Consider the following 24,557-nt stretch of genomic DNA (forward strand, 5'->3'; position numbering starts at 1 on the left):
TCACACCAGCAATTAATGCCTGACAGCAAAGTTACCCTTTCCCGGCTGTTGCTGAAATCTAAGGGATGATGATGAGGTGGACAAGGGAGCGTGGAGAAAAAGATTGAAGGGATATTAAGGAAGCAACTGACTGGACATGCTGAGACAAAGGGAAGAGTAGAGTAGATTTCGGCTTAGTTATCTGTAAGTATGCTGGCGCATTTCAGGAAGAGGGCAAAGAGGGGAGGTTGTTTGCAGGAGTTCGCGTTCGAATAGGCTGAGGTTGAGTTTGAGTTTGAGGTGCTCGTTGGGACAAGTAGTAGGTTGAAGTATTCAGTAAGCAGTTAGGCACAAGGGTCTGAGCTTCTGAAACAAATTTGGATGTTAGTTGAAAGCATATAAATGGGTAAGACTCTTCGGGATAAGTGAAGAATTGGAGATAGAGAAGCAGAATCCAGCTGGACTCGCAGATTTAGAGATGGCATGGGGAAGCAGGATAAGAAAAGTCGGCGAGCTAAGAAGAAAAACGCAGGGCGACATTTTGAAAGCCAAGGGAGTAAGCTTCAAGGCCGCCTCCTGGAGGTCAAGAAGATGACAGATCTAGCCTCGGTCAAACTGAATTCCAAGGAGTGCAGGCGGGTGGGGGTGGGGCGGAGTCGCTGCGGGCGACTTAAGTTGAGGGGCGAGAAAGGAGGCAGCCTTAGTAGTACTTGTATTTTTAAAGGGAATTTGGCTGTGACGAGACAGAAAGGGCGGAACTTAGTAGTTTAGAGCTCAAGGGGATCATTGGCTTCAGAATCCCCTACTCTTGCGTGAGAGTAACTCTCAGTCTACGGATGTCTTCTGCAGTTTCTTAGGGTCCATGTTGGGATTTACCGGCTGTAAACTAAACAAAGCAAAGCAAAACCCCATAGTACAAGACATTTTGTTTGAAAGCCTACTTTCTTTAAAGATCCTGCCATGCAAATAAGGGGCTTTAATGTGGCTCTCAGCGATTGGTAGATACTTACGAAATCCGTCATTTCCTTTCAGGGCAGGATGCAAACCAAGAGGCGGCTTTCTGTTTTTCTATTGGCTGTTGGATACGGCTCCGCTTTTAGCCAATCAAACGACTTCCCTTCACCCCTCCCGGTAGCTCTTATAAATTACATCAAATTGGTTATTCTTTCCACATTCTTCTCCTTGTAAAAGAAGCTGTAACTGCAATTTTAGCCGTAATGTCAGGACGCGGAAAGCAGGGAGGCAAGGCCCGCGCTAAGGCCAAGTCGCGCTCGTCCCGCGCTGGCCTCCAGTTCCCGGTGGGGCGAGTGCACCGCTTGCTGCGCAAGGGCAACTACGCGGAACGGGTGGGGGCAGGCGCCCCGGTGTACCTGGCGGCGGTCCTCGAGTACCTGACCGCGGAAATTCTGGAGCTAGCAGGCAACGCGGCTCGGGACAACAAGAAGACGCGCATCATCCCTCGCCATCTGCAACTAGCCGTGAGGAATGACGAAGAGCTCAACAAGTTACTCGGGGGTGTCACCATTGCCCAGGGCGGCGTCTTACCCAATATCCAGGCTGTCCTGTTGCCCAAGAAAACGGAGAGTCACAAGCCTGGCAAGAACAAGTAATTAAGAGGCTTGACACCATACTCATTCACCCCAAAGGCTCTTTTAAGAGCCACCAAAGTGTCAAATGAAGGGCTGATCACGAAATAGCGCATTAGCTCTTTTTTTGAAAACTTGGGTGGCTCTAAAAAGAGCCTTTGGTCTTTGGTTTGTTTGTCTGCATTTATTTGCTTTTGGCTTTGTGGCTTTCAGTTTTCTTTGGTAACAGAACGGCCTGGATGTTAGGCAAAACGCCGCCCTGGGCGATGGTGACTTTGCCCAGCAGCTTGTTCAGTTCCTCGTCGTTGCGGATGGCCAGCTGGAGGTGACGAGGGATGATGCGCGTCTTCTTGTTGTCCCGAGCTGCGTTGCCCGCCAGCTCCAGGATCTCGGCGGTCAGGTACTCGAGGACCGCCGCCATGTAGACTGGCGCGCCAGCCCCCACCCGCTCCGCGTAGTTGCCTTTGCGCAGCAAGCGGTGCACTCGCCCTACCGGGAACTGGAGGCCAGCGCGGGACGAGCGCGACTTGGCCTTGGCGCGAGCCTTGCCTCCTTGTTTGCCACGACCAGACATGACTGAAACCAAGGTTAAACACAGACAATGCTCAGAACCTCGCTACAAAATAAGCTTGAAAGAGAACCAAGAGGAAAGCCTTTATAAGCTTTCCTAGGGGTGGGGTCTAGAACGAGTTTTTCATTGGTCCTAATATGGCTTCAGAACCGGCCAATCAAGTCAAGAGTCGGTGTTGTTGCGTACGCATTGCTGAAAACGCAAGGTCCGCACACGGACCAATGGAAATGAATGACTTTCGGAGCCCTAATTTGCATAAGGTGGTTATAAAAGAATCAGGCCCGCCCATTCTCTTACTTCTTTTCTTGGCTAAGCCGCGTTTGTACTGTGTCTTACCATGCCTGAACCGGCAAAATCCGCTCCGGCTCCTAAAAAGGGCTCCAAGAAAGCCGTCACCAAAGCCCAGAAGAAAGACGGCAAGAAGCGCAAGCGCAGCCGCAAGGAGAGCTACTCCATCTACGTGTACAAGGTGCTGAAGCAGGTCCACCCCGACACCGGCATCTCGTCCAAGGCCATGGGCATCATGAACTCCTTCGTCAACGACATTTTCGAGCGCATCGCGGGAGAGGCGTCCCGCCTGGCGCACTACAACAAGCGCTCCACCATCACGTCCCGCGAGATCCAGACGGCCGTGCGCCTGCTGCTGCCCGGCGAGCTGGCCAAGCACGCCGTGTCCGAGGGCACCAAGGCAGTCACCAAGTACACCAGCTCCAAGTGAGTCCCTGCCGGGACCTGGCGCTCGCTCGCTCGAGTCGCCGGCTGCTTGACTCCAAAGGCTCTTTTCAGAGCCACCCACCTAATCACTAGAAAAGAGCTTGTTCACTTACTCCCTTAGTTTCTTCTCATAAAGTAATTTTAGCGTAAAGGTCATGGGAAATGCCACACGTAGGTTTTTAACCATTTGGAACTTGAGGTCCCCGGTGCATGATTGGATTTGCTTTTGAATCTAGAGCGTGTCTTCACTCATTGTGCTGCTTAGCATTCCCAGGAGTCGGTTCTCAATTAGGATGTTGGGAATCCGCCTCTTTACCCGCCCCCACTCCCGCCCCATACTGGCGCCCTGGTGGCTTCTTGGGTCTGTTTCATTCTAAAACGAAGTGGCTGAGTTCGGCTGTTATTTAAGAGAACTCCAGGGCACGATTCAGCCCAGGTTCCGCAAACACTGCGTGACAGCTGTGTATGACTGACGCTTGGCAGCACCTTTTGTGTCCGGTCACCAGTTCTGCTGTGCGATGGGGTCTCCTGTGGATACCAGCCGTTCTGTGTATTTTGGACGAAGCCCGCGCAGCCGGGTCCCAGCCTTTTCCTGATTGGGCGACATGAATATTCAAAATTCTGCGCCTCTTTCTAATTTGTAGATTTCAGTTTCCGTCGTTCACTTTGAGACTTTGAAATTCCTATTTCTCGTTTTGTTGATAATTTTTGCATTTAATGGTCTCTGCTTTAAAGGGTAAGGCTGCGGCCCCAGGTCACTGCGAGGCACTTACCGTGTAGATACGGGCTCAAAAGTCACCTGTCAGAGATCTACGTCATCCACTAAGGAATTCGCGCCGCTCATACTTGCCTGTCTCATTTTATCTTCCTTCTAGCAGCTGTCTGAAATTGGTTCGTCTGTTTTCTTGTTTATGGTATTCTCAAGCCCTTGACCGGCTGGTGTGGTTTTCCCGTGCATCTTCAGCCTGGCACATTATGGACACTTACCTAAATACTACGTATTGATGTAATATTGTTGGGTTAGTTTTTCCATCCCATCGTTTTCTTAATCGCTTTCGTGGATGGATGATGGGTGCTGTTCATTTCCGTTAGATGTATGTGAAGGCACGGTGAAAATGGAAATGTTTTTGGAGCTACTTCCTCAAATGTGTCCTTAGTCACCTCAGTGCAACAGCTGGGAGGGGGCCGTGTTAAGATTTTTTTTGCATCAAAGAGGAGGTGGCAATGGTAGATCCACCCTTACGCTTCCCAGTTTAGCATAACCTCTTTTGGATTTTCATCAAATTCAGCGTATTGGTCACTGGAAAGAGCCTTTTCCTTCTTTTCTTACTCTCCCCTCTTGGTGTTCCCCTCTTAAAGGAGAGGAGCTTTTAATTGACAGTCATCACCTCATTTGCTTTCCAGGAGGCCATGCAAGATAGGCAGGACTACAGGGTTAATCTCCTTTTTACAAATGAGGCCAAGAGAAGCCTCATTGGTTCACAGTCATGCAGCTCATACTGTCCACCCTTGTATTCTCAGATGCAGGACAATTGCATTTTAGTTTTATTTTGTGGAGGTACAGAATATTTACTCTTTCTGTCCAACCCTTGATTCTGCCGAGGAAGACACTGATGGTTTGATGAGTGATTCAACTCTGTTTTTGGCTAAGGGTTTTTGGAGTTGATAGCAGGGGTCTGATGAATCCAAATGAGCTCTAGACATTATCACAGACTGAATAAATCTTAACTGTCTCCTACATGTGTGTTTTCAAATGTGTGTAGATGCTATTGTTATTAATAAAGTTACCAATTGAAGGCTTTGCTGGATTCTTTTATCTACAGTATATATTTCTCAATGAAGGAAATTAACAGATACAACTTACACAGGGTCTATAGAAAAGCATGGGTGCCTCTGATCTGGGGGATGACTATTTATAAGCCACCAGCCAAACTGCTGCCCCAAAGGTGCACTAGGGCTGAAATAGTCTCTTACAAGGCCACTGTTAATGCTTAGTAATTGAAAAATATATGATCACAAATAGAAAGCAGTACAAATAAGATGGAAGAACTAAAGTTCATAATGAAGTTAAGCTAACACCTACGGAGCACTTACTGTGTGCCAGGTAGTGTTCTAGGCCCTTTATACATATTGACTCATCTAATTCTCACCAGGACCTCAGGAAGTAGTACCATTATTATCACCCATTTTACAGATAAGGAAACTGAGGCAAAGAGAAGCCTTTCTTCAGAAACTCTCCAGAGGATAAGCTCCTAGGTTAGCAGTTAAGGGACTTGAGAAACAGGGTCATTCTGAAAACCTGGACCCTTCCCTGTGTTTTAGGGGGAAATATCTATGCTTTAGAATTGAAAAGAAATATCACTGGTTTTATTCTCTTCTGAGTGCACGCTGGATGTAAATCCTGGGTCGTGGTGGCTGAGTACATTGAGGGTGGGATTAGGTGGCTGTGAGCCTCCATCCCAGAAGCCATAGCTCAACTCAATTGAGTTTGTCCCCACAGTGGTGGGGCTCACCAGCTGGAATCCTTTCACTAACATGAGAGAACCTTAGTTGCTGGTTTTGGGCTCCTCCTGGGGATGATGTTCACTGGGAAGGATGTTACAGAGTGAGGAAGGGGGAGGAGGTGATAGATTTGATATTTTAACTCTGGAGGAGAAGTAATTGGTGAGATTAATCTTCAAGAACCTCTTTGATCATTTCTCCTGCTCAGACATCTTTAAACATTTGCTTTTGTTGGGGTTAATAACAATAATTGTTAATTACTGAGCACTTAACTGTTTACCTTAAACTTACTTAGCAGTAAGCTAAGAGTTTACCTTACACTTACTTAGCAGGATGGTCTCGATCTGACCTCGTGATCTGCCCGCCTCGGCCTCCCAGAGTTCTGGGATTACAAGCGTGAGCCACCGTGCCCAGCCTACAGCCACTTGTTAAGATAGGTTCTGTTGGCTGCACGCAGTGGCTCACACCTGTAATCCCAGGTGGGTGGATCATTTGAGGTCAGGAGTTCAAGACCAGCCTGGCTAACATGGTGAAACCCCACCTCTACTAAAAATACAAAAGTTGGCATGGTGGTGGGCGCCTATAGTCCCAGCTACTCAGGAGGCTGAGGCAGGAGAATCCCTTGAACCTGGGAGGTGGAGGCTGCTGCCACTGCACTGCAGCCTGGGTGACAGAGGAAAACACAATCTAAAAAAAAAGGACCAGAAGGACACTGTCATAGCTCGTAATATTGCTTATCAATAATTCTGTAGTAGGCCTGAAGGGCAGCTCTGTTTGGGTTTCAGAAATTGACCCTTAAGTGAGAGACTGTCTCTGTAACCTAGGGGACTAGGTTTAATAATTCATTTAATACGTGTGATTGAAAATCTGTATCTACTAATTTTATAAATATTATCTATGAACATTATTAAATTCTGTAAGAACAGCATTCTAGGACCATTTTCTTCTCTCTGACTCCTAAGCATTGTTAGGTGTGATATCATTTGTTCTTTCATTCAAGAATTTATTGAGTATCTGTGAAGATGGCAGGTAATCTGCTAGGTAGTGAGGACAGAAAATTGAACAGGAGTGGCTTCTGCCTTCCTGGACCTCCAGTGACTAGAAGAGAAGATATATTAATCCCATGACTATGAGAAAGTGTGACAAGTATTACAACTGTAGAGGTATAGATACAGAGAGTATAATGGAGGGAGTCCTGACTTCATGTTGGTGGGTGTAGGGAAGGACTCCCTGAGGAAAGGACCTTTAGGATGACACTTGACAAGGATAGGAAGGGTTTACCAGGCAGTGGATGGCATGGGCAAAGGCCTGGAGAGAGTGGAAAAGATCATGCTCAGGTAGATAGGAAGAACTGCAGGAAGTCTAGTACAGGTGGTGGTTACAGGGCAAGGAGGACAGAGCAGCATCAAGAGGTTACACGGTTAGACAGAGCCAGATCTTGCAGGACTAGGCTAGAATGTGTAAACTGACTTTAAAGAACCCAATGAGCTCCTAGGCTGACCTGACTATGGGAACAGAAAGGAGCTGTGTGGCACTAAAACCGGAAGAGTTAAAGTTTCAGAGGCCACATGGTTTATGCCAATGAAGCACTCTCTGGAGCAGATGGTACCCTGACCCTCAAAAGTGTGTGTTTGTTCCCTGCAACAGGGCTTCCCTTAAAGTGGAAATGGCTTTGTCAGGCCAACCAGGTTGACAACAACTGCCATGGTCACCTGCCTCTGTGTGCTGCAGGTGGCCTTCTCATTATAGTTTGCCTTTCTTTACAACTGTGCTTCCATGGAACGATGGGTGGATCAGTGGAACCCAATATGTGCTCTTTAGAGAGTTGTCTCCAGGATGTAGGTTATCATGATCCTCTGTCCTCTATTTTCTGTAAATTGGTACTTAGAGGCTTGATTAGATTTAGGTTTACTGTTTCACCCCATGACATGACTACTTCATAGGTGGTACTATTTCTTTTCTATCAGGAGACATGTAATGTCTAGCTGCTGCTTTTTTTGTGTAACAGCAGTGATTGATTCTCAATGCTTATTAGATCAATTAATTCATTATCAATTGCAAAATAATGATATTCTGTCACTCTTCTTTCACATATTAGCTGGAATACTTCAGTAAAGAGGAATATTATTATTTTTTAGAGATAAGGTCTTGGTCTGTCACCTAGGCTGGAGTACAGTGGCTAGATCATAGCTCACTGGAACCTCAAACTCCTTGGCTCAAGTGATCCTCCCACCTCAGCCTTCCCAGTAGCTAGAACTACAGGTAGGCATCACCACGTTGAGTTAATTTTTAAGTTTTTTGTAGAGATGTAAACTCCTGGCCTCAAGTGATCTTCTCACTTCTTTTCAAATCCCTGGGAAAAATTATTATTTTTAATAGTAAATATCTGGAAACTACTTACGTATCTACTAGCATGTGGCAATAAAGTGTTAGGATCCTTTTTGGTGGAAATAAAAAAGGACATGTGTGTATTGATATGTATGCACTGATATTATGTAAAACACTTTTCTGGGATTTCACATAACAAAACTAATAATAGTGGCTACTCTTTTTTTTTTTTTTTTTTTTTGAGATGGAGTCTTACTCTTGTTGCCCACGCTGGAGTGCCATGGCACGATCTCAGCTCACTGCAACCTCCACCTCTCAGGTTCAAGTGATTCTCCTGCCTCAGCTTCCCATGTAACTGGGATTACAGATGTGTGCCTCCACGCCTGGCCAATTTTTTGTATTTTTAGTAGAGATGAGGTTTCACTATGTTGACCAGGCTGGTCTCAAATTCCTGACCTCAGGTGATTTACCCGTCTTGGCCTCCCAAAGTGCTGCAGTTATAGGTGTGAACCACCGTGCCTGGCCGATAGTGGCTACTCTTTTCTTTTCTTTTCTTTTTTTTTTTTTTTTGAGACAGTCTCGCCCTGTCACCCAGGCTGGAGTGCAGTGACATGATCATGGCTCACTGCAATCTCCACCTCCCGGGTTCAAGCGATTCTTCCGTCTCAGCCTCCCAAGTAGCCGGAACTACAGGCGCGTGCCACCATGCCTGGCTAATTTTTGTAGTTTTTAGTAGAGACGGGGTTTCACCATGTTGGCCAGGCTGATCTTGAACTCCTGACCCCGTGATCCACCCACCTTGGCCTCCCAAAATACTGGGATTATAGGCATGAACCAATGCGCCTGGCCAATAGTGGCTACTCTTAAGGAGAAGAATTTCCTTGGGCCAGAGGGAAGATTTTGCTTTTTCCTTTATATCTTTCAGTACTGTTTAAATTTATGATCAATGTTCACTTAAAAACAATGTCAGCAGAGGTTATGTGAACAGTGGGATTATTGGCCTTAAAAAAAAAAAAGCCTATAAGAATATTTTTTTGGTGAAAATAATGTATTTAAAAATACCTGTTCTACTGCCTGGCACTGAGTAGACTCTCAATACATTGTAGTTAATTCTGAAAAATAGTCTAAAAAAATCTTCATCAATGCAAACAGCAATCAACTTAATAACAATAGCAGCAACAGCAACAACAACAAAAACTCCAGAAGTCCCTAGGGGTGGATGAGGTGGCATATAGGTTTGGGATTGAGTCTCCACTATTCCTAACCTATTTTTTAAAAATCCCTCAAGATTAATGAACACTTGCTTTGCAGGAGGCAGTCTCTGGAGTGATTTTCCTGACTAGTTAACTTCGCTAATGAGTTTTTCGGTCACAGGTCTGGTCATCAGACAGACCAGGAGAGCCAGTCAGCCTCTTTAAGGAGGACTGGGTCATCGAGAGCTGGGAAAGTAGCTAAAAATCAGAGTTGATGGAACCGGCCTGGGAGAGTTGGTATAGGTTCTTGAGCAGGTCAAGAATAATACTTTGGGAGGGTTATTATGACCTTTGTACCTTTATTCTGAAGAAATGTGCAGGATGCATAGAAGAAAGAGAATACAGGAAACCGGAAACCAGTGGGGAGGCTGCTGCAACCAGTAATGAGGTCTTAGACAAGCATAGAGACAGCAGGGAGAGAGAAGATAAACAAAAACCATGTTCTGAATGAAGGAGGCAAAAAATTGTTTTAGTTTTCTATTTATATGTAAAAAATTACCCCAAATTAAGTGACTTAGGACAATACTCATTTAGCCTCTCATAGTTTCTGTAGGTCTGGGCATGGCATAGTGGGAGTCTCTGATTAGAATCTTACAGGGGTAAAATCGAAGTGTGAACTGGGCTGCATTTTCCAATGAAGGCTGGGGTCTTCCAAACTCATCCAGGTTGTTGGCAGAATTCAGTTTCTTGCAGGTGTAGAACTGAGGTCCTCAGAGGCTGCCTTTCTCCATAGGCAGGTCACAGCATGGATATTTGCTTCTAATGGCCAGCAGAAGAGTATCTCTGTTGCTTCCATTTTATCTAATTCAGGGAAGGCCTTGACTCTCTTTTAAAAAGCTCACTAGGCCGAGTGCAGTGACTCATGCCTGTAATCCCAGCACTTTGGGAGTTCATGGCGGGTAAATCACCTGAGGTTCAAGACCAGCCTGGCCAACATGGTGAAGCCCCAGCTCTACTAAAAATACAAAAATTACCCGGGCATGGTGGCAGGTGCCTGTAATCCCAACTACTCAGGAGGTTGAGGCAGGAGGATCATTTGAACCCAGGAGGTATAGGTTACAGTGACCCTGGATCACACCACTGCACTCCAGCCTGGGCGACAGAGTAAGACTCTGTCTCAAAAAAAAAAAAAAAAAAGAGGCTTACCTAAGTCAGGGATTCCCTTTCTACTAACTCAAAGTCAACTGATGAAGGATCTTAACTACATCTGCAAAGTTTTCTCGATTAACAGCAAGTACAGGTTCTACCCATACTTAAAGGGAGGGGATTTAAACAACAGGTACCAGGGGCCAGGAATCACAGGAGCCATCACAGAATTTTGCCTACTACAGGAATATAAAGGAACTGTGTGTCTGAAGTCAGATACTTTTCTGTGATTTAAATTAATTTTAAAATAAAAGAGTAAAAAGTAAAAATTCCCAGTTACTGAAAGCCCACAGCATGCAAAATACTATAGACATACCATTTCAAATCCTCAGAACAAATCCTGAAAGGTAAATGTTATGGTTTTTATAGTGGAGGATACTGAGGTTCAGACATGTCAAAGAACTTGGAATTTTCCTTCTAGTACATCATGTTGTATCAAAACAACCCCCAAAAGGTAAATATTACCCCCATTTTACAAAGAAAGAAATGGATATTTATGCAGTTTAAATAACTTGGCATTCCCTGATACACCATGATGCTACTGAATTTTACTAAAATATTTGTCTAAAATTTGCAAATCGCAAATAATCTGAGGATCTAGCAACGTATTTTTCATGTCTGTTTAATAGAACCGTAGAATATTAGTGCTGGAAGGAACCCAGAAATCATCTGGTCCAATTTCCTCATATGATGTTTTCCCTGATTTTAGTAAAAAATTATTCTCTCACCTCCTATCCCCATCAGATCCCTAAGTGGAGTAGATGTTCTTTAGAGGCCCATCTTTGGGAACATCTCTTTTTTTTTTTGGAGACAGGGTCTCACTCCGTCACCCAGGCTTGATTGCAGTGGCATGATCTCGGCTCATGGCAACCTCTGCCTCCTGGGTTCAAGCCATCCTTGTGCTTTAGCTTCCCAAGTCGCTGGGACTACAGGTGTGCACCACCATGCCCAGCTAATTTTTGTATCTTTGGTAGAGATGGGGTTTCTCCATGGTCTCAAACTCCTGGACTTAAGTGACCTTCCCGCTTGGCCCTCCCAATGTGCTGGGATTATAGGTGTGAGCCACTGTGTCTGGCTGGGGCCACCTCTTCATAAGCTCTTCCCAGGGACTCCCAGGGCTTTCTCCAGCTCCTCTGGGCAGATGAGAGAAGCCAGCTGGGTCTCTAGATGTGCCTCCAGATACACACTCCCAGCTGCCTGAAGTACGTGGCCACTTGCCATTGCCAGTTGACGGTTATGATCCAGTGTGGCCTAAAGTGAACTCTCTTCAGCAGCTCCTCTTCGCAGGCTGTCTATTCCTGTGAAGGTGGCATCATTCTCCTAGTCATTCAGGCAGGAAGGTGCAGAGTCATCTTGGATTACATTTTGCCCCAACAACTCCCTTTCTGCTTTTCCCCCTATCCAGGCTCAGGCAATCTTCTATGTGCAATAAAGTCAACAGTTCCCCTCCTGTCCATTCCTGTGTGTAGTTCCCTTGTTCTCATCTTGGTCCTCTCATCTTCGTCCCCAAGACTTGGCCTCCTGCTTTGGGTATGGCTCCCTTCTGATACCTTTTGCACCCTCCATCCCAAATTAACCCACTTTATACACAGCTCATATCACGTTACTTAGAATCATGGCTGCACTGTGTCCCCTGACATTTCCTCCTTAAAATTTTGTTTTTAATGCAAACTTATTTGGAGATAACTCTTCCTTATTTAGTATTATCCCATTTTATGTGCATTCCTTACTCAGTCTGAGACAATTGTTCTTTTTGCTTTTATGTGTTATTGTGAAAAAGTATATTTCTATGCATGTAAAAATTATTCTTACATAGTACTTTTTTTTTTTTTTTTTAAGACGGAGTTTTGCTCTTGTTGCCCAGGCTGGAGTGAAATGGCACGATCTCGGCTCAATGCAACCTCCACCTCCCGGGATCAAATAATTCTCCTGTCTCAGCCTCCCGAATAACTGGGATTACAGGCTCCAGTCACAACGGCCAACTAATTTTTGTCTTTTAGTTGAGATGGAGTTTCACCATATTGGCCAGGCTGGTCTCGAAATCCTGATCTTGTGATTTGCCCACCTGGGCCTCCCAAAGTGCTGGGATTGTAGGCGTGAGCCACCATGCCTGGCCTCCTCTTGGGTTTTTATGGAAGCTTCATGATGTCAGCATTCCTTCCCCCAGTGTATAGGGCGGCACCCTCTCTGGACAAAAACCAATATACATTATAACACCACATATATTTTCTCCTTCTTTTCTTTTCTTTTCTTTTTTTTTGAGTCTTGCTCTGTCATGCAGGCTGGAGTGCAATGGCACTATCTTGGCTCACTGCAACCTAAGCCTCCTGGGCTCAAGCGATTCTGCTGTCTCAGTCTCCTGAGTATCTGGGATTACAGGTGCACACTGCCATGCCTGACTAATTTTTTGGATTTTAGTAGAGACAAGGTTTCACTGTGTTCCCTGGCTGGTCTCGAACTCCTGAGCTCAGGCAATCCACCCACCTCGCCTCACAAAGTGCTAGGATTACAGGCGTGAGCCACCACGCCCGGCCTATATATGCATGTTTTTTCTAACACTTACATACTTTTTTTTGGTGCCAACAATGTTTTAAATACTTTACATGTATTAACTCATTTTACCCTTACAAAACCCTATCAAGTAGGTAGTATAAGTATGTCCATTTACAGATTGGGACATGGAGGAATCACAGAGAGGTTAAGAAACTTTCTCATCGTCACACAGTCTGTGCCAAACCAGGTTTCAAATCCAGAGTCTGCCTTTAGTCACTATTCAACACTACTAATATCAAAGAAGTAAGATGTTGATGCAGCATTTATAGTAATTTTTTTTTGTTTTTTTTTGAGATGAAGTCTTGCTCTGTTGCCCAGGCTGGAATGCAATGGCATGATATCGGCTCACCACAACCTCCGCCTCCTGGGTTCAAGCGATTCTCCTGTCTCAGCCTCCCGAGTAGCTGGGATAACAGGCATGCGCCACCACGTCCGGCTAATTTTGTATTTTTAGTAGAGACGAGGTTTCTCCATGTTGATCAGGCTGGTCTTGAACTCCTGATCTCAGGTTATCCACCCGCCTCGGCCTCCCAAAGTGCTGGGATTATAGGCGTGAGCCACCGCGCCCAGCCTATAGTAATTTAAAAGATTAGAAATAACCAACAGCCGGGGTGTAGTGGCCCATGCTTGTAATTCCAGCAGTTTGGGAGCCCGAGGCGGGCAAGTTTGTTGGGAGCTGGAGACCAGCCTGACGACATGGCAAAACCCTGTTTCTACAAAAAATATAAAAATTAGCTGGACGTGGTGGTGCGTGCACTTGTAGTCTGAGCTACTTGGGAGGCTGAGGTGTGAGGATCGCTGGAGCCTGGGAGATCGAGGCTGCAGGCTGCAGTGAGTTATGATCACACCACTGCACTCCAGCCTGGGCGACAGAGACCCAAAAACAAAACAAAACAACCTCTGACAATGTAGGAATGCTGAAATGAATATTAATTCTAAGTAAAAACTCAACCTATCCCAATTAGCCCAAGACCACTACTTAGTCTACCTAAGCCAAGTTTGTTGACTTGTTACAATGAGGGAGAACACACAACAGAGAAACTGGTGGCAGGGTGATGGGAGGAGGATGCTCACCAAACAAGAGGAAAGTTGGACTTATCATTGATTTTGGGAGAAGAGTGGAGTGTAGTTTTCATAGGCTCAAAGCAAAGCAGGGCTGTGTGAAAGGGTAGGCATAGGATGGGACTTTGAAGTGGATCCAGGGTCTTGTTTCCTTGGAAACTACGAAGTTGAGATAGAGGTGGAATGCTGTGTTCAGAAATCCCTTACTTGAAGTTTTGCACCTGGGTTGAAAATTACTGTGTTTTTTTGTGTCAAGGTGGCTTAGGTCCTTCACTGGAGAAGGGGGATGCTTCATTGTTGCTTGATATGATTTCAAGCAGCCAAAGTTCTGATGGTCTGTGATTTTGAGCACAAGTTTCTCAGTGAATAAGAAAGGAGTGGTCACTCAAAGAGGGGAGTTAAGAGCCTTTATAGCTGTAGCATGCCCTTGGGAGAAGAATGTTTTCTGTTATTTCTAGGCCAGCTTTATCTCTGTTAGTGCAGCCTAATGAATGGCAGAACAGGTTTTGATTTTCTCAGTCCTAGCGAATTTCTGCTTCTCGAAGTGCATGTTAGTGGTAATGTGTTTTATATCTTACTATCTTATTTTCCCTCCCTTTAATCTATATTTTATTTTATTTAGTTTTTTGAGACAGAGTCTCGCTCTGTCCCCAGGGTAGAGTGCAGTGGTGCGATCTCAGCTCACTGCAACCTCTGCCTCCCGGGTTCAAGCGATTCTCCTGCCTCCTTCTCCTGCCTCAGCCTCCTGAGTAACTGGGACTATAGGCGCGTGCCACCACACCTGGCTAATTTTTGTATTTTTAGGAGAGACAAGGTTTCACTATGTTGGCCAGGCTGGTCTCGATCTCCTGACCTCGTGATCCACCGGCCTCGACCTTCCAAAGTGCTGGGATTACAGGCATAAGCCACCACACCTGGCCTAACTTATATTTAAAAAATTGAACTTTTCCATGTACTCCTGAACATTAAATAAACATTAAAAACAAACAAACATACAAAACAACAACAACAACCAAAAAGAAAAAAAAACAGGCTGGGCATGGTGGCTCACGCTTGTAATCACAGCACTTTGGAAGGCCGAGGCGGGCAGATCATGAGGTCAGGAGTTCGAGACCAGCCTGACTAACATGGTGAAATCCCATCTGTACTCAAACTACAAAAATTAGCCAGGCATGGTGGTGCGCGCCTGTAATCCCAGCTACTCAGGAGGCTGAGGCAAGAGAATCTCTTGAACCATGAGGCAGAGGTTGCAGTGAGCCGAGATCATGCCACTGCACTCCAGCCAGGACGACAGAGCGAGACTCCATCTCAAAAACAAAACAAAACAAACAAACAAACAAAAACCAGAAAAACAAAAACAAAAGAACCTCCCAAAAAAACCACAACTATAAGTTATAATCCATAGTACAATTAATTTACTTGGTAGAGATCATCTTTTCCTTTCATTTTGCCCTTTTAAAAGAATAATAAAACGAGAAAATATCACCAATAGTAATTATCATTATGTGAAACTTGTTGCAATTTTTATTTTCCTGTAAATGTGACTGGGAGGCCATGTAATGTATTTCTTTTTTTTCTTTTTATTTTTTTTTCTGAGACAGAGAAAGGCTGTTGCCCAGGCTGGAGTGCAGTGGAGGATCTTGACTCACGGCAAGCTCCGCCTTCCAGGTTCATGCCATTCTCCTGCCTCAGCCTCCCGAGTAGCTGGGACTACAGGTGCCCGCCACCCATGTCCGGCTAAATTTTTTTTTTTTTTTTTTTTTAGTAGAGATGGGTTTTCACCATGTTAACCAGGAAGGTCTTGATCTCCTGACCTGTGATCCACCCGCCTCAGCCTCCCAGAATGCTGGGATTACGGGCATGAGCCACAGCGCCTGGCCAATGTAAATGTATTTCTTACTGTAGACTGAGGTCAGGAGAGTGGGCTGTACTGTACACATATTGATATTATTTGTGTCTATTCCATGTATCACTCTCCTGAAGCATCTAATCTAATAAAAAAAAAAAGCAAAACACAAAACCTAGGCCCAAATTCCACCTTGGCCATGTTTTAGCCCAGTAACTCACATTCCCCAGTGTCTAATCTTTACCAGAAACTTACTTATCTGTAAAATAGGGTAAAAGCCTTTTCTTCATTGCAGGGTTGTTGTGGACTCAAACGAGAGGCTGTTAGTGAAAGATTTCTGTGAATTATAAAGCTCCTAGGAACCCAATTATTCCTGCTGGCTTGGCCACATAGTCTAGAAGAATCTCTACATAATTAGCATCTAGAGATTAGATAATGTACCCATTATTTTCCACGTGCTTGTCTATTTCCCAGCATGATGGTAACATTTCCCAGGGAAAGATTTAGAATATATATTCTATGAATTAATGTTTATCATAAAAATAATGAAATTGCTAATAACTATTGATTTATTGTCATGTTGAGACTCTGCTCTAAGTACTTTGTATGGACTGTATAGCAATTTATCCCTTCACTAATCCTATGAGGTATGTGTATTTATTGTTACTGTTTTACAGATATTGAAACTAAGACACTGAGCCTCTATTTTAGCCTCATGTCTTCTTTCCTTCCAGCTTTCCCCAGGCAAGTAAAGGCAGGCCACAGTCTTCCAGCCGCCCAACCATTCAGGCTTTTCATTATTATAGGAGGTATCTGGTCAAGGACCACCACCATCTTCCTGTCCTGCCCCGTGAGTTCCCCAAGTGGAGACACAGCCTGTTCCCCAACACCTACACTCATGAACACAGGAGGGTTGGTCAAAATTGCACAGCTTTCATGCTTAGTTTTATACTCAGGTGTCAGTGACTGATAGAAGGGCCTTTTGGAGGTAGAGAGTGCACAGGCTCTGAAGAGGCAAGACCAGGGGAAGTCTGGACCTGCTTCCAGAGTGTCCTCCCACAAGGCTTAGTGCTCAGGACCTGTAGTGGGTTGAATATGTTCCCTAAAGTCTAGAGCCTTTAGAGGGAGCATGGTACTTTATTTCAGACTTCCGGTCTCCAGAACTGTGGAAGAATACAGTTCTGTTGTTATAAGCTACCAAGTTTGTGGTCATTTATTATGGCAGGCCTAGGAAACTAACACAGGTTGAGTATCCCTTATCTGAAATACTTGGGACTGGGAGTGTTTCAGGTCTCAGATTTTGGAATATTTGCATATATATAATGAGATGTATTGGGGATGGGACCCAAGACTGAACACGAAATCCATCTATGTTTCACGAATACCTTAATAACACTTACACTGTGCTCCATTTTCTCCAACAACTTGACCTTCTGTACTATAGATAAACATAAATGTTTTCTCTCCCCACCTCCGCTTTTTTTTTTTTTGAGACAGAGACTTGCTCTGTCGCCCAGGCTGGAGTGCAATGGCACAATCTCAGGTCACTGCAACCTCCACCTCCTGGATTCAAGTGATTCTTCTGCCTCAGCCTTCCGAGTTGCTGGGACTACAGGCATGTGCCGCCAGGCCTGGCTAAATTTTGTATTTTTAGTAGAGATGGGGTTTCACCATGTTGGTCAGGCTGGTCTCGAACTCCTCACCTCAAGTGATCCAGCCACCTCGGCCTTGCAAAGTGCTGGGATCACAAGCATGAGTCACCGTGCCTGGCCTTGCTTATTCTCTTTTAAAATCACTGTAACTCATGGGGTATCTGCAGGCCTCTTTCATATTTTCAACAATATCTTTATTACCACAGAGCAGAGAATAAACAAACAAACAAACAAAACCCCACAGTGAGTAAGGCACGTAGGTCTTGGCTCCTACGTGGGGCATTATGGGGAACGTGCTGTTGATGACACTGGCCTGCACACATGCCATTTTATGACCCTTTGTGAGTGTGTGCACGTTGGGGAAACCGGGCATGTGCAAAAAAGGTACATCTCAGTGGAAAGGGGCTGGGAGGGCCTTTTTTTTTTTCCTTGGGAACCCTGAATAAGCTATACATTGTATGACCCATTGTGTGAGATCAGGTGTGGCATTTTCCACTGAGGCACCACATTAGTGCACAAAATTGTTCAGATTTTGGAGCACAGGGTTTCGGATTTTCAGATTAGGGATGCTCAACATGTACAACATCCTTGCAACAATCTAGGTGTGAGCTTTCCTCAAGAGCAAGAAGAGCTTGCCACTTCCGCTATATGACCACGGTGAAGCCAGCCTGTCACCCTCCTGCCCTGGATGACCCCAGGGAGCTCTACAGAGGTCCATGGCTGTGGGAGGCCAGTAATTGTCTAGGAGAGCTCAGTGCCACTTGCAAAGACCACAGATCTCTCTAGAAATTCTGGGCTGAGCAGGTGAAGGCAGCTAGTCAGGCCCATGAAGGAGCCTAGTCAGCCTTAAGGAAAGGTTCACTGTGGGGCCCCCGACTTCCCATTCCTGATCTCCTTTTCACCTCTGCTGCCCACTTCCTTTTCTCTTTCCCTCCAAGTACACCTCATACTCTGCTCCTGATGACACTCAAATCTCACCCCTCCCCGCCCCCCCGTCAAATAAAAAGAGCCTAGCGGCTCTTGTAAGAACGGTGTATTCATTTCCTAGTGTTGCATTAATAAGTTATCATAGACTTAGTGGTTTAAAACAACACAAATTTGCCGGGCGTGGTGGCTCACGCCTGTAATCCCAGCACTTTGGGAGGCCAAGGCGAGTGGATCACCTGAGGTCAGGAGTTCGAGACCAGCCTGACCAACATGGTGAAAACCCGTCTCTCCTAAAAATACCGCCAAGGCGGCTGTCTCACTTGAGGTCAGGAGTTCGAGACCAGCACGTGCCTGTAATCTCAGCTACTCAGGAGGCTAAGGCAGGAGAATTGCTTGAACCTGGGAGGCGGAGGATGCAGTGAGCTGACATCACGCCATTGCACTCCAGATTAGGCAACCAGAGCGAAACTACGTCTCAAAAAAAAAAAAAAAAAAGAAAGAAAGAAACAAAACAACAACAACAAAAAAACCCATACAAATTTATTCTGTTATCATTCTAGAGGTCAGAAGCCCAACATAAGTTTCAAGGGGCTAAAACAAATGTCTGAAGGACTGGTTTATTCTGGAGGCTCCAGGTATATAATCCATTTTTTTAAATCTTCCAGCTTCTAGAAACTGGCATTTTTTAGCCCCTGGACAGATCACTCTAATGTCTGCGTCTGTCATCACACCCTCTTCTCCCTGATTGACCCTCTCGTCTCTCTAAGGACTCATGTGATTATATGAGGGGCTCATCTCAATAATCCAGGATAAGTTCTTTATCTCAAGGTCCTTAATTTATTCACATCTGCAGAGTTCCTCTGCTATATAAGGTAACATATTCACAGATTCCAAGGATTGGGATGCGGATATCTCTGTGGGGCTATTATTCAGTCTACCCCAAATGTGCACTCCTCCCCAAAGTATTTATCTTTGAGCACCAAGGGGAACTCTGCCTTCGGCTAAGGCTACACAACTAGCCTGATGGTGGACTGTAGCAACTTGTAGGCAAGGGGTACAGCTCAGGGCAGCTACCCCTCCCTCTTCTGGGGCCAGCCTGGAGGAAGTTCCTTCCAGAGTCCAGGTTATATTGCTTCTGGCCTGCAAATTCCTGAGAATTCTTTGAAACCTAGGAGGGGCCTGGGTATTATGCCCTTTTGAGTGAGAATTCAGAGGCCAGTGGAATCAGGGCAATCAGGCATTTCCTGATCATCTACTATGCTCCAGGATGCTGACTTGGAGAGATGAACAAGGCAAAATGCCCATTCTGACGGCACTCAGAATTTCGCAGGGAACTGGAAGGATAAATGAATCTGGGAGGAACTGCTAAACCAGAGGAGAGGGTAAGCTTGTTAGAACCTGAGAAGAATGCCGTCTGAAAAGTTAGAGAAGTCAGAAGAAGCAGTGAGGCCCTCAACCGTGTGTATCACAATGCCTCCTGTCACTTCCTTTCTGAGCTTCCATTACAAGCTTCTCCGTGGGTATTTTCTGCCCGAGCACCTGAACTTTGGAGACCTCGCACTTTGGACAAAGTCCCTGGCCCTGACACTTAATAGTTTTGGGAACTTGGGCAAAATACTCAAAGCTTCCTAGTCTGTAAAATGAGAATGATAAAACATCTGCCTTCCTTGCAGGATTGTTGTGGTGATGTATAAGACGTAAAATATGAAGCACAGTCAGCAGTCACTGAGCTTAAGGAATGTTAAGTTATAATCATTATTTCTGAACTTTGGTGCACAATACGACCCTGTTGACACCTCCTTTGCCTCCTTGGGACATATTCTCTTCTGGTGGTCCTCATCCCTTTCCAGCTATCCTCTGTCTCTTGGTATTCTCCTAATCTACTAACTCCCATCAATGTTCCTGCTTGCCCAGAGTGCCTGTCTCAGCCTTCTTCTTTTCTCCCTAACCCCTGCGAAGATCTCATCAAATTCCCTGCCTTTCATTTTCCTTATCGATTTGCTGACGGCTTACTGACAAGTATCTCCAGCTGAGACCCTTTACTGATTAGAGTAATAACAACTGGTGGATGTGTTCTCCTAGATAGAGAACAAGAATCTCAATTTTCAATGTCGGGAGGGACTTTATGCATCTTTTTGCTTTCAAAAGCAATTTCTGTCTGGGTGTGGTGGTCCATGCCTGTAATTCCAGCACTTTGGGAGGCCAAGGCGTGTGTCTCACTTGAGGTCAGGAGTTCGAGACGAGCCTGGCCAAAACGGTGAAACCTCGTCTCTAGTAAAAATACAAAAAATTAGCTGGGCATGGTGTCAGGCACCTATAATCCCAGCTACTTGGGAGGCTGAGGCAGGAGAATCGCTTGAACCCGAGAGGGGGAGGTTGCAGCGAGCAGAGATCTTTCCACTGCACTCCAGCCTGGGCAACCGAGAGAGACTCTGTCTCAAAAAACCAAAAACAAAAAGAAAAGCAATTTCTTCTCTCTGCATTCTCCATGTTACTAAAATCTGACATCAACCCCATAGCTCCTCAGGCCAGAAGCTCCTTTGTTGCATGCATTCTCCAAATGCCTAAATCACCAATTTTTTTTTTTTTTTTTTCTGAGATGAAGTCTCACTCTGTCGCCCAGGCTAGAGTGCAGTGGCACGATCTTGGCTCACTGTAACCTCCACCACTCTGGTTCTAGCAATTCTCCTGCCTCAGCCTCCCGAGTAGCTGGGACTACAGGTGTGCACCACCACGCCTGGCTGATTTTTTTTTTTTTTTTTTTTTTTTTGAGACGGAGTCTTGCTTTGTCGCCTAGGCTGGAGTGCAGTGGTGCCATCTGGGCTCGCTGCAGGCTCTGCCTCCCGGGCTCACGCCATTCTCCTGCCTCAGCCTCCTGAGTAGCTGGGACTACAGGCACCTGCCACCACACCCGGCTAATTTTTTGTATCTGTAGTAGAGACAGGGTTTCGCCGTGTTAGCCAGGATGGTCTCCATCTCCTGACCTCATTATCCCCCCGCCTCAGCCTCCTAAAGTGCTGGGATTACAGGCATGAGCCACCGTGCCTGGCCAACTTTTGTATTTTCAGTAGAGAGGAGGTTTCACCGTGTTGGCTAGGCTGGTCTTGAACTCCTGACCTCATGTGATCGGCCCACCTTGGCCTCACAAAGTGCTGGGATTACAGGCATGAGCCATCACGCCCTGCCCTAAAATACCAAATCTTATTAAATCTACATTCTACAATTCTGTCACATCTATCACTTCATCTCTGTCCACTCCTAGCACTGACTTAGCTGAGGACATCATCAACTCTGATCAAAGGACCCTAAGTCTAAGTAACAATACCAGTTTCACGGCAGGGCTTCCCTGGAACCAGGCTGGATGTAATGAGAATTTTCAAGAGAATGTGAATTGCTCTTTACTTGATTTTCTTCTCTTTCTTTCTTTTCTTTCTTTCTCTTTCTTTCTTTCTTTCTTTCTTTCTTTCTTTCTTTCTTTCTTTCTTTCTTTCTTTCTTTCTTTCTTCTCTTTCTCTCTTTCTCTTTGTTTCCTTTCTTTCTTCTTTTTGTTTTGAGATGGAGTATCGCTTTTGTCACCCAGTTTGGAGTACAGTAGTGCGATCTCAGCTCACTGCAACGTCCGCCTCCCGGGTCCAAGCGATTCTCGTGCCTTATCCTCCTGAGTAGGTGGGATTACAGGGGCCCGCCAACAAGTCTGGTTAACTTTTTTTTTGTTGTTTTTTTGTATTTTTAGTAGAGATGGGGTTTCACCACATTGGTCAGGCTGGTCTCGAACTCCTGATCTCAGGTGATCTGCCCACCTCGGCTTCCCAAAGTGCGTGAGCCACCGCGCCCGGCAATTTTCTTTTCTTTTCTTTTTTTTTTTTTTTTTTTAGACGGAGTCTCGCTCTGTCGCCCAGGTTGGAGTGCAGTGGCCGGATCTTGGCTCACTGCAAGTTCCGCCACCCGGGTTTACGCCATTCTCCTGCCTCAGCCTCCCGAGTAGCTGGGACTACAGGTGCCCAATACCTCGCCCGGCTAGTTTTTTTGTATTTTTTTAGTAGAGACGGGGTTTCACCGTATTAGCCAGGATGGTCTCGATCTCCTGACCTCGTGATCTGCCTGTCTCGGCCTCCCAAAGTGCTGGGATTCCAGGCTTGAGCCACCGCGCCAGGCCGATTTTCTTTTAAGACCAATCTGAAAGTGCGGAACTCTGTGCACCTGAAATGATTACATTTTGATATTGACGTGAAAAAATTGGGTTCTACTTTGCCCCAGTTTCTCAACCCAAAGAAGACATTCCAAAAGTTTCCTATGGGGCCTAGGAAGTTTGGCCTTCACAGGATAGTGGCAGGAGTGTTAACTTTGTCCTATTACCAAAAGGTGTCAAAGCTGTTACTAAACTGTCTGTGACAGTATGGGAAACCCTGACAGCACTGGGGAATTCCTCATGGTCCTTCCAGACCATGGTCACAGTGAGAACCCGATTCTGTTGCTCTGGCCCTGTGGGGAAATCCCCAAGATAGCTGCTGATAGTTAAGGAAACAGTGTCCTGCCTAGGCTGGGTGAGAGAGATTGGGTCAGACAGGCTGCACTTCCTCAGTGAGTGTGCATATGCCCGTCCGCACTGCCTATCGTTTCCTCACCCAATGTGAGAGCAGGGGGCTGAGCTGAGCTGAGTGGAGAATTCATGGGACCTTTCGATGGTCAAGACCCAAAACTTCTATTGTATAGCATCCCTGGAACAGAGAACAGGAGGCAGTCAAGGCCCCAGCTTCAACCTTTTGACAGTAAACCAGAAAAGACCAAGTAGTGAGGTCTCCACTGTCTCACACAAGCCAAGACCAGGTCTTAGACTATCCAGTGTTCCTTTCTCTCTTTCACGGTGCTGATAATTTGGGGAATGAGCACTCCATTGTCATAGGAGGGGCAGATGGGGGTGGAAGAGTGAGAAGGGTGAAGTTAGGACATAGACATTCCCACTAAGCCAGAGACCCCTGAACTGCCATAGCCATGACATGCACAGGTTGTCCTCAAATCCCAGGGCCATGGACAGGTCTTGGGTGTCTTTCAAATTTTAAGTTGGTTGGCATCTGTCTAGTTCAAAACCTGATTTAGGTTCAGTTCAACCAGGGAGTATGATTCTTTGGGGAGAGGGCCTTGACCTAGAAATCTACATGCTCAGCGGTCTGCCCAGCTGCTAATGGCTCTGACACACTGGAAAGGCACTCACCCTCTGAGGGTTTCAGACTGTATCTTTGAAAATAAAATTCAGTGGATGAGGTACCGGGTGCAAAGGTATTGTCCTCAACAGCTCTAGTTGCTACTTCTAACTCACAGGGTACGTATCACGAAGGATCCCACCATCCATTGTCGGTCTGAGCAGGGAATGGGATTTTGGCAGACCATGAATCCTGTATTAGTTTCTAGAGGGACTATAACAAAACACCACAGACTTGGGTGTTTAAACCGAGATTGTACCACTGCACTCCAGCCTGGGTGACAGAGTAAGACTCTGAATCAAAAAAAAAAAAAAAAAAAAGTGTATACATAGGAGCACTCTGAGATGAGTAACTCAAAGGGGTGGTTAGAATTTGGGATCTACCTAACAGCAGGGGAAAAGGAGGAGGAATAAAGGACATATGGAAAACCAAATGACTTTTGAAAAGATAAATGGTCCCTTAGAATAGATGGAAGATTCGAGTCTTGTGACAATGTCTATTTGGGTGTGATGACTACTTCTCATCTCTGAGATTAGATTTCCTTCTAGTCCTGAAGAAGATTTATGACAACTGAGTTAAAAATTTGAGACTTGCGAGGAGGATCTGCTATTAAACAGGTAAGGGATTTTAGCTGTTTATTTCAGCTGAAAATAATTCTTAAGTCGAAACTGGCACATTTGGAGGTAGCATGTCCTGATCCCCTTAAAAAGGGAACTGAATAGACCCCGTATCTCTGATTCTGCCCAGGGTCCTGTGCCCGCTGACACCAGAAATCACCACTTCTCTCAGCCTTGTTTTGTGGTGGTTTTATCAAGCTGCAATTTGGTTATGTCTTTTCTAACAGTGTTTAAAAGCAATCAGATGCAGGCACTTTTCCTTTTATTAACTATTATTGAGCTTATATTGGACACTGAACTAAGTGTCAGTTTACAAAAATGAATAAACAAAAATCACTGCCAGTAAGGAACACACAGCCAAGATGGGGGGAGTACTAAGATGTAAAGAGATGTAAAATAATGTGATCGATTTGGCGAGAGTTACTAAAGAGTCAGAAAAGGGCAAGCATGTTTCTTCTCTGTCCTGAAGCAGCCAAGGGAGAGGAAGATATCTGATGCCAATGCTGGGGTGTTGGTTTAGGCACGTAGATGCTGTGATGGGTAGTGGAACCGTTCAATGAGCAGACAGGAGAACCAGCTTTATGCGGGGAGGGAGAGAAGTGCTCCCCTCATCCCCCGTG

General features: G+C 45.5%; 3 protein-coding genes across 3 annotated transcripts; 2 read left to right on the forward strand and 1 right to left on the reverse strand.

Moving 5' to 3' along the window:
* Positions 1-1,149: 1,149 nt before the first annotated feature.
* Positions 1,150-1,723, forward strand: H2AC21 (H2A clustered histone 21). The gene has a single exon (XM_001096734.5). It carries the CDS (start codon positions 1,197-1,199, stop codon positions 1,587-1,589), a length of 393 nt encoding a protein of 130 aa, XP_001096734.1. The 5' UTR covers positions 1,150-1,196; the 3' UTR covers positions 1,590-1,723.
* Positions 1,724-1,729: 6 nt separating this feature from the next.
* On the reverse strand, positions 1,730-2,196 carry H2AC20 (H2A clustered histone 20). The gene has a single exon (XM_001096626.5). The coding sequence runs from the start codon at positions 2,137-2,139 to the stop codon at positions 1,750-1,752; it is 390 nt and encodes a 129-aa protein (XP_001096626.1). The 5' UTR covers positions 2,140-2,196; the 3' UTR covers positions 1,730-1,749.
* Positions 2,197-2,431: 235 nt separating this feature from the next.
* Positions 2,432-4,649, forward strand: H2BC21 (H2B clustered histone 21). Its single transcript, XM_001104774.5, has one exon. It carries the CDS (start codon positions 2,474-2,476, stop codon positions 2,852-2,854), a length of 381 nt encoding a protein of 126 aa, XP_001104774.1. The 5' UTR covers positions 2,432-2,473; the 3' UTR covers positions 2,855-4,649.
* Positions 4,650-24,557: the final 19,908 nt, after the last annotated feature.

The sequence above is a fragment of the Macaca mulatta genome, chromosome 1, assembly GCF_049350105.2.
Source record: "Macaca mulatta isolate MMU2019108-1 chromosome 1, T2T-MMU8v2.0, whole genome shotgun sequence".
NCBI classification, from domain to species: Eukaryota; Metazoa; Chordata; class Mammalia; order Primates; family Cercopithecidae; genus Macaca; species Macaca mulatta.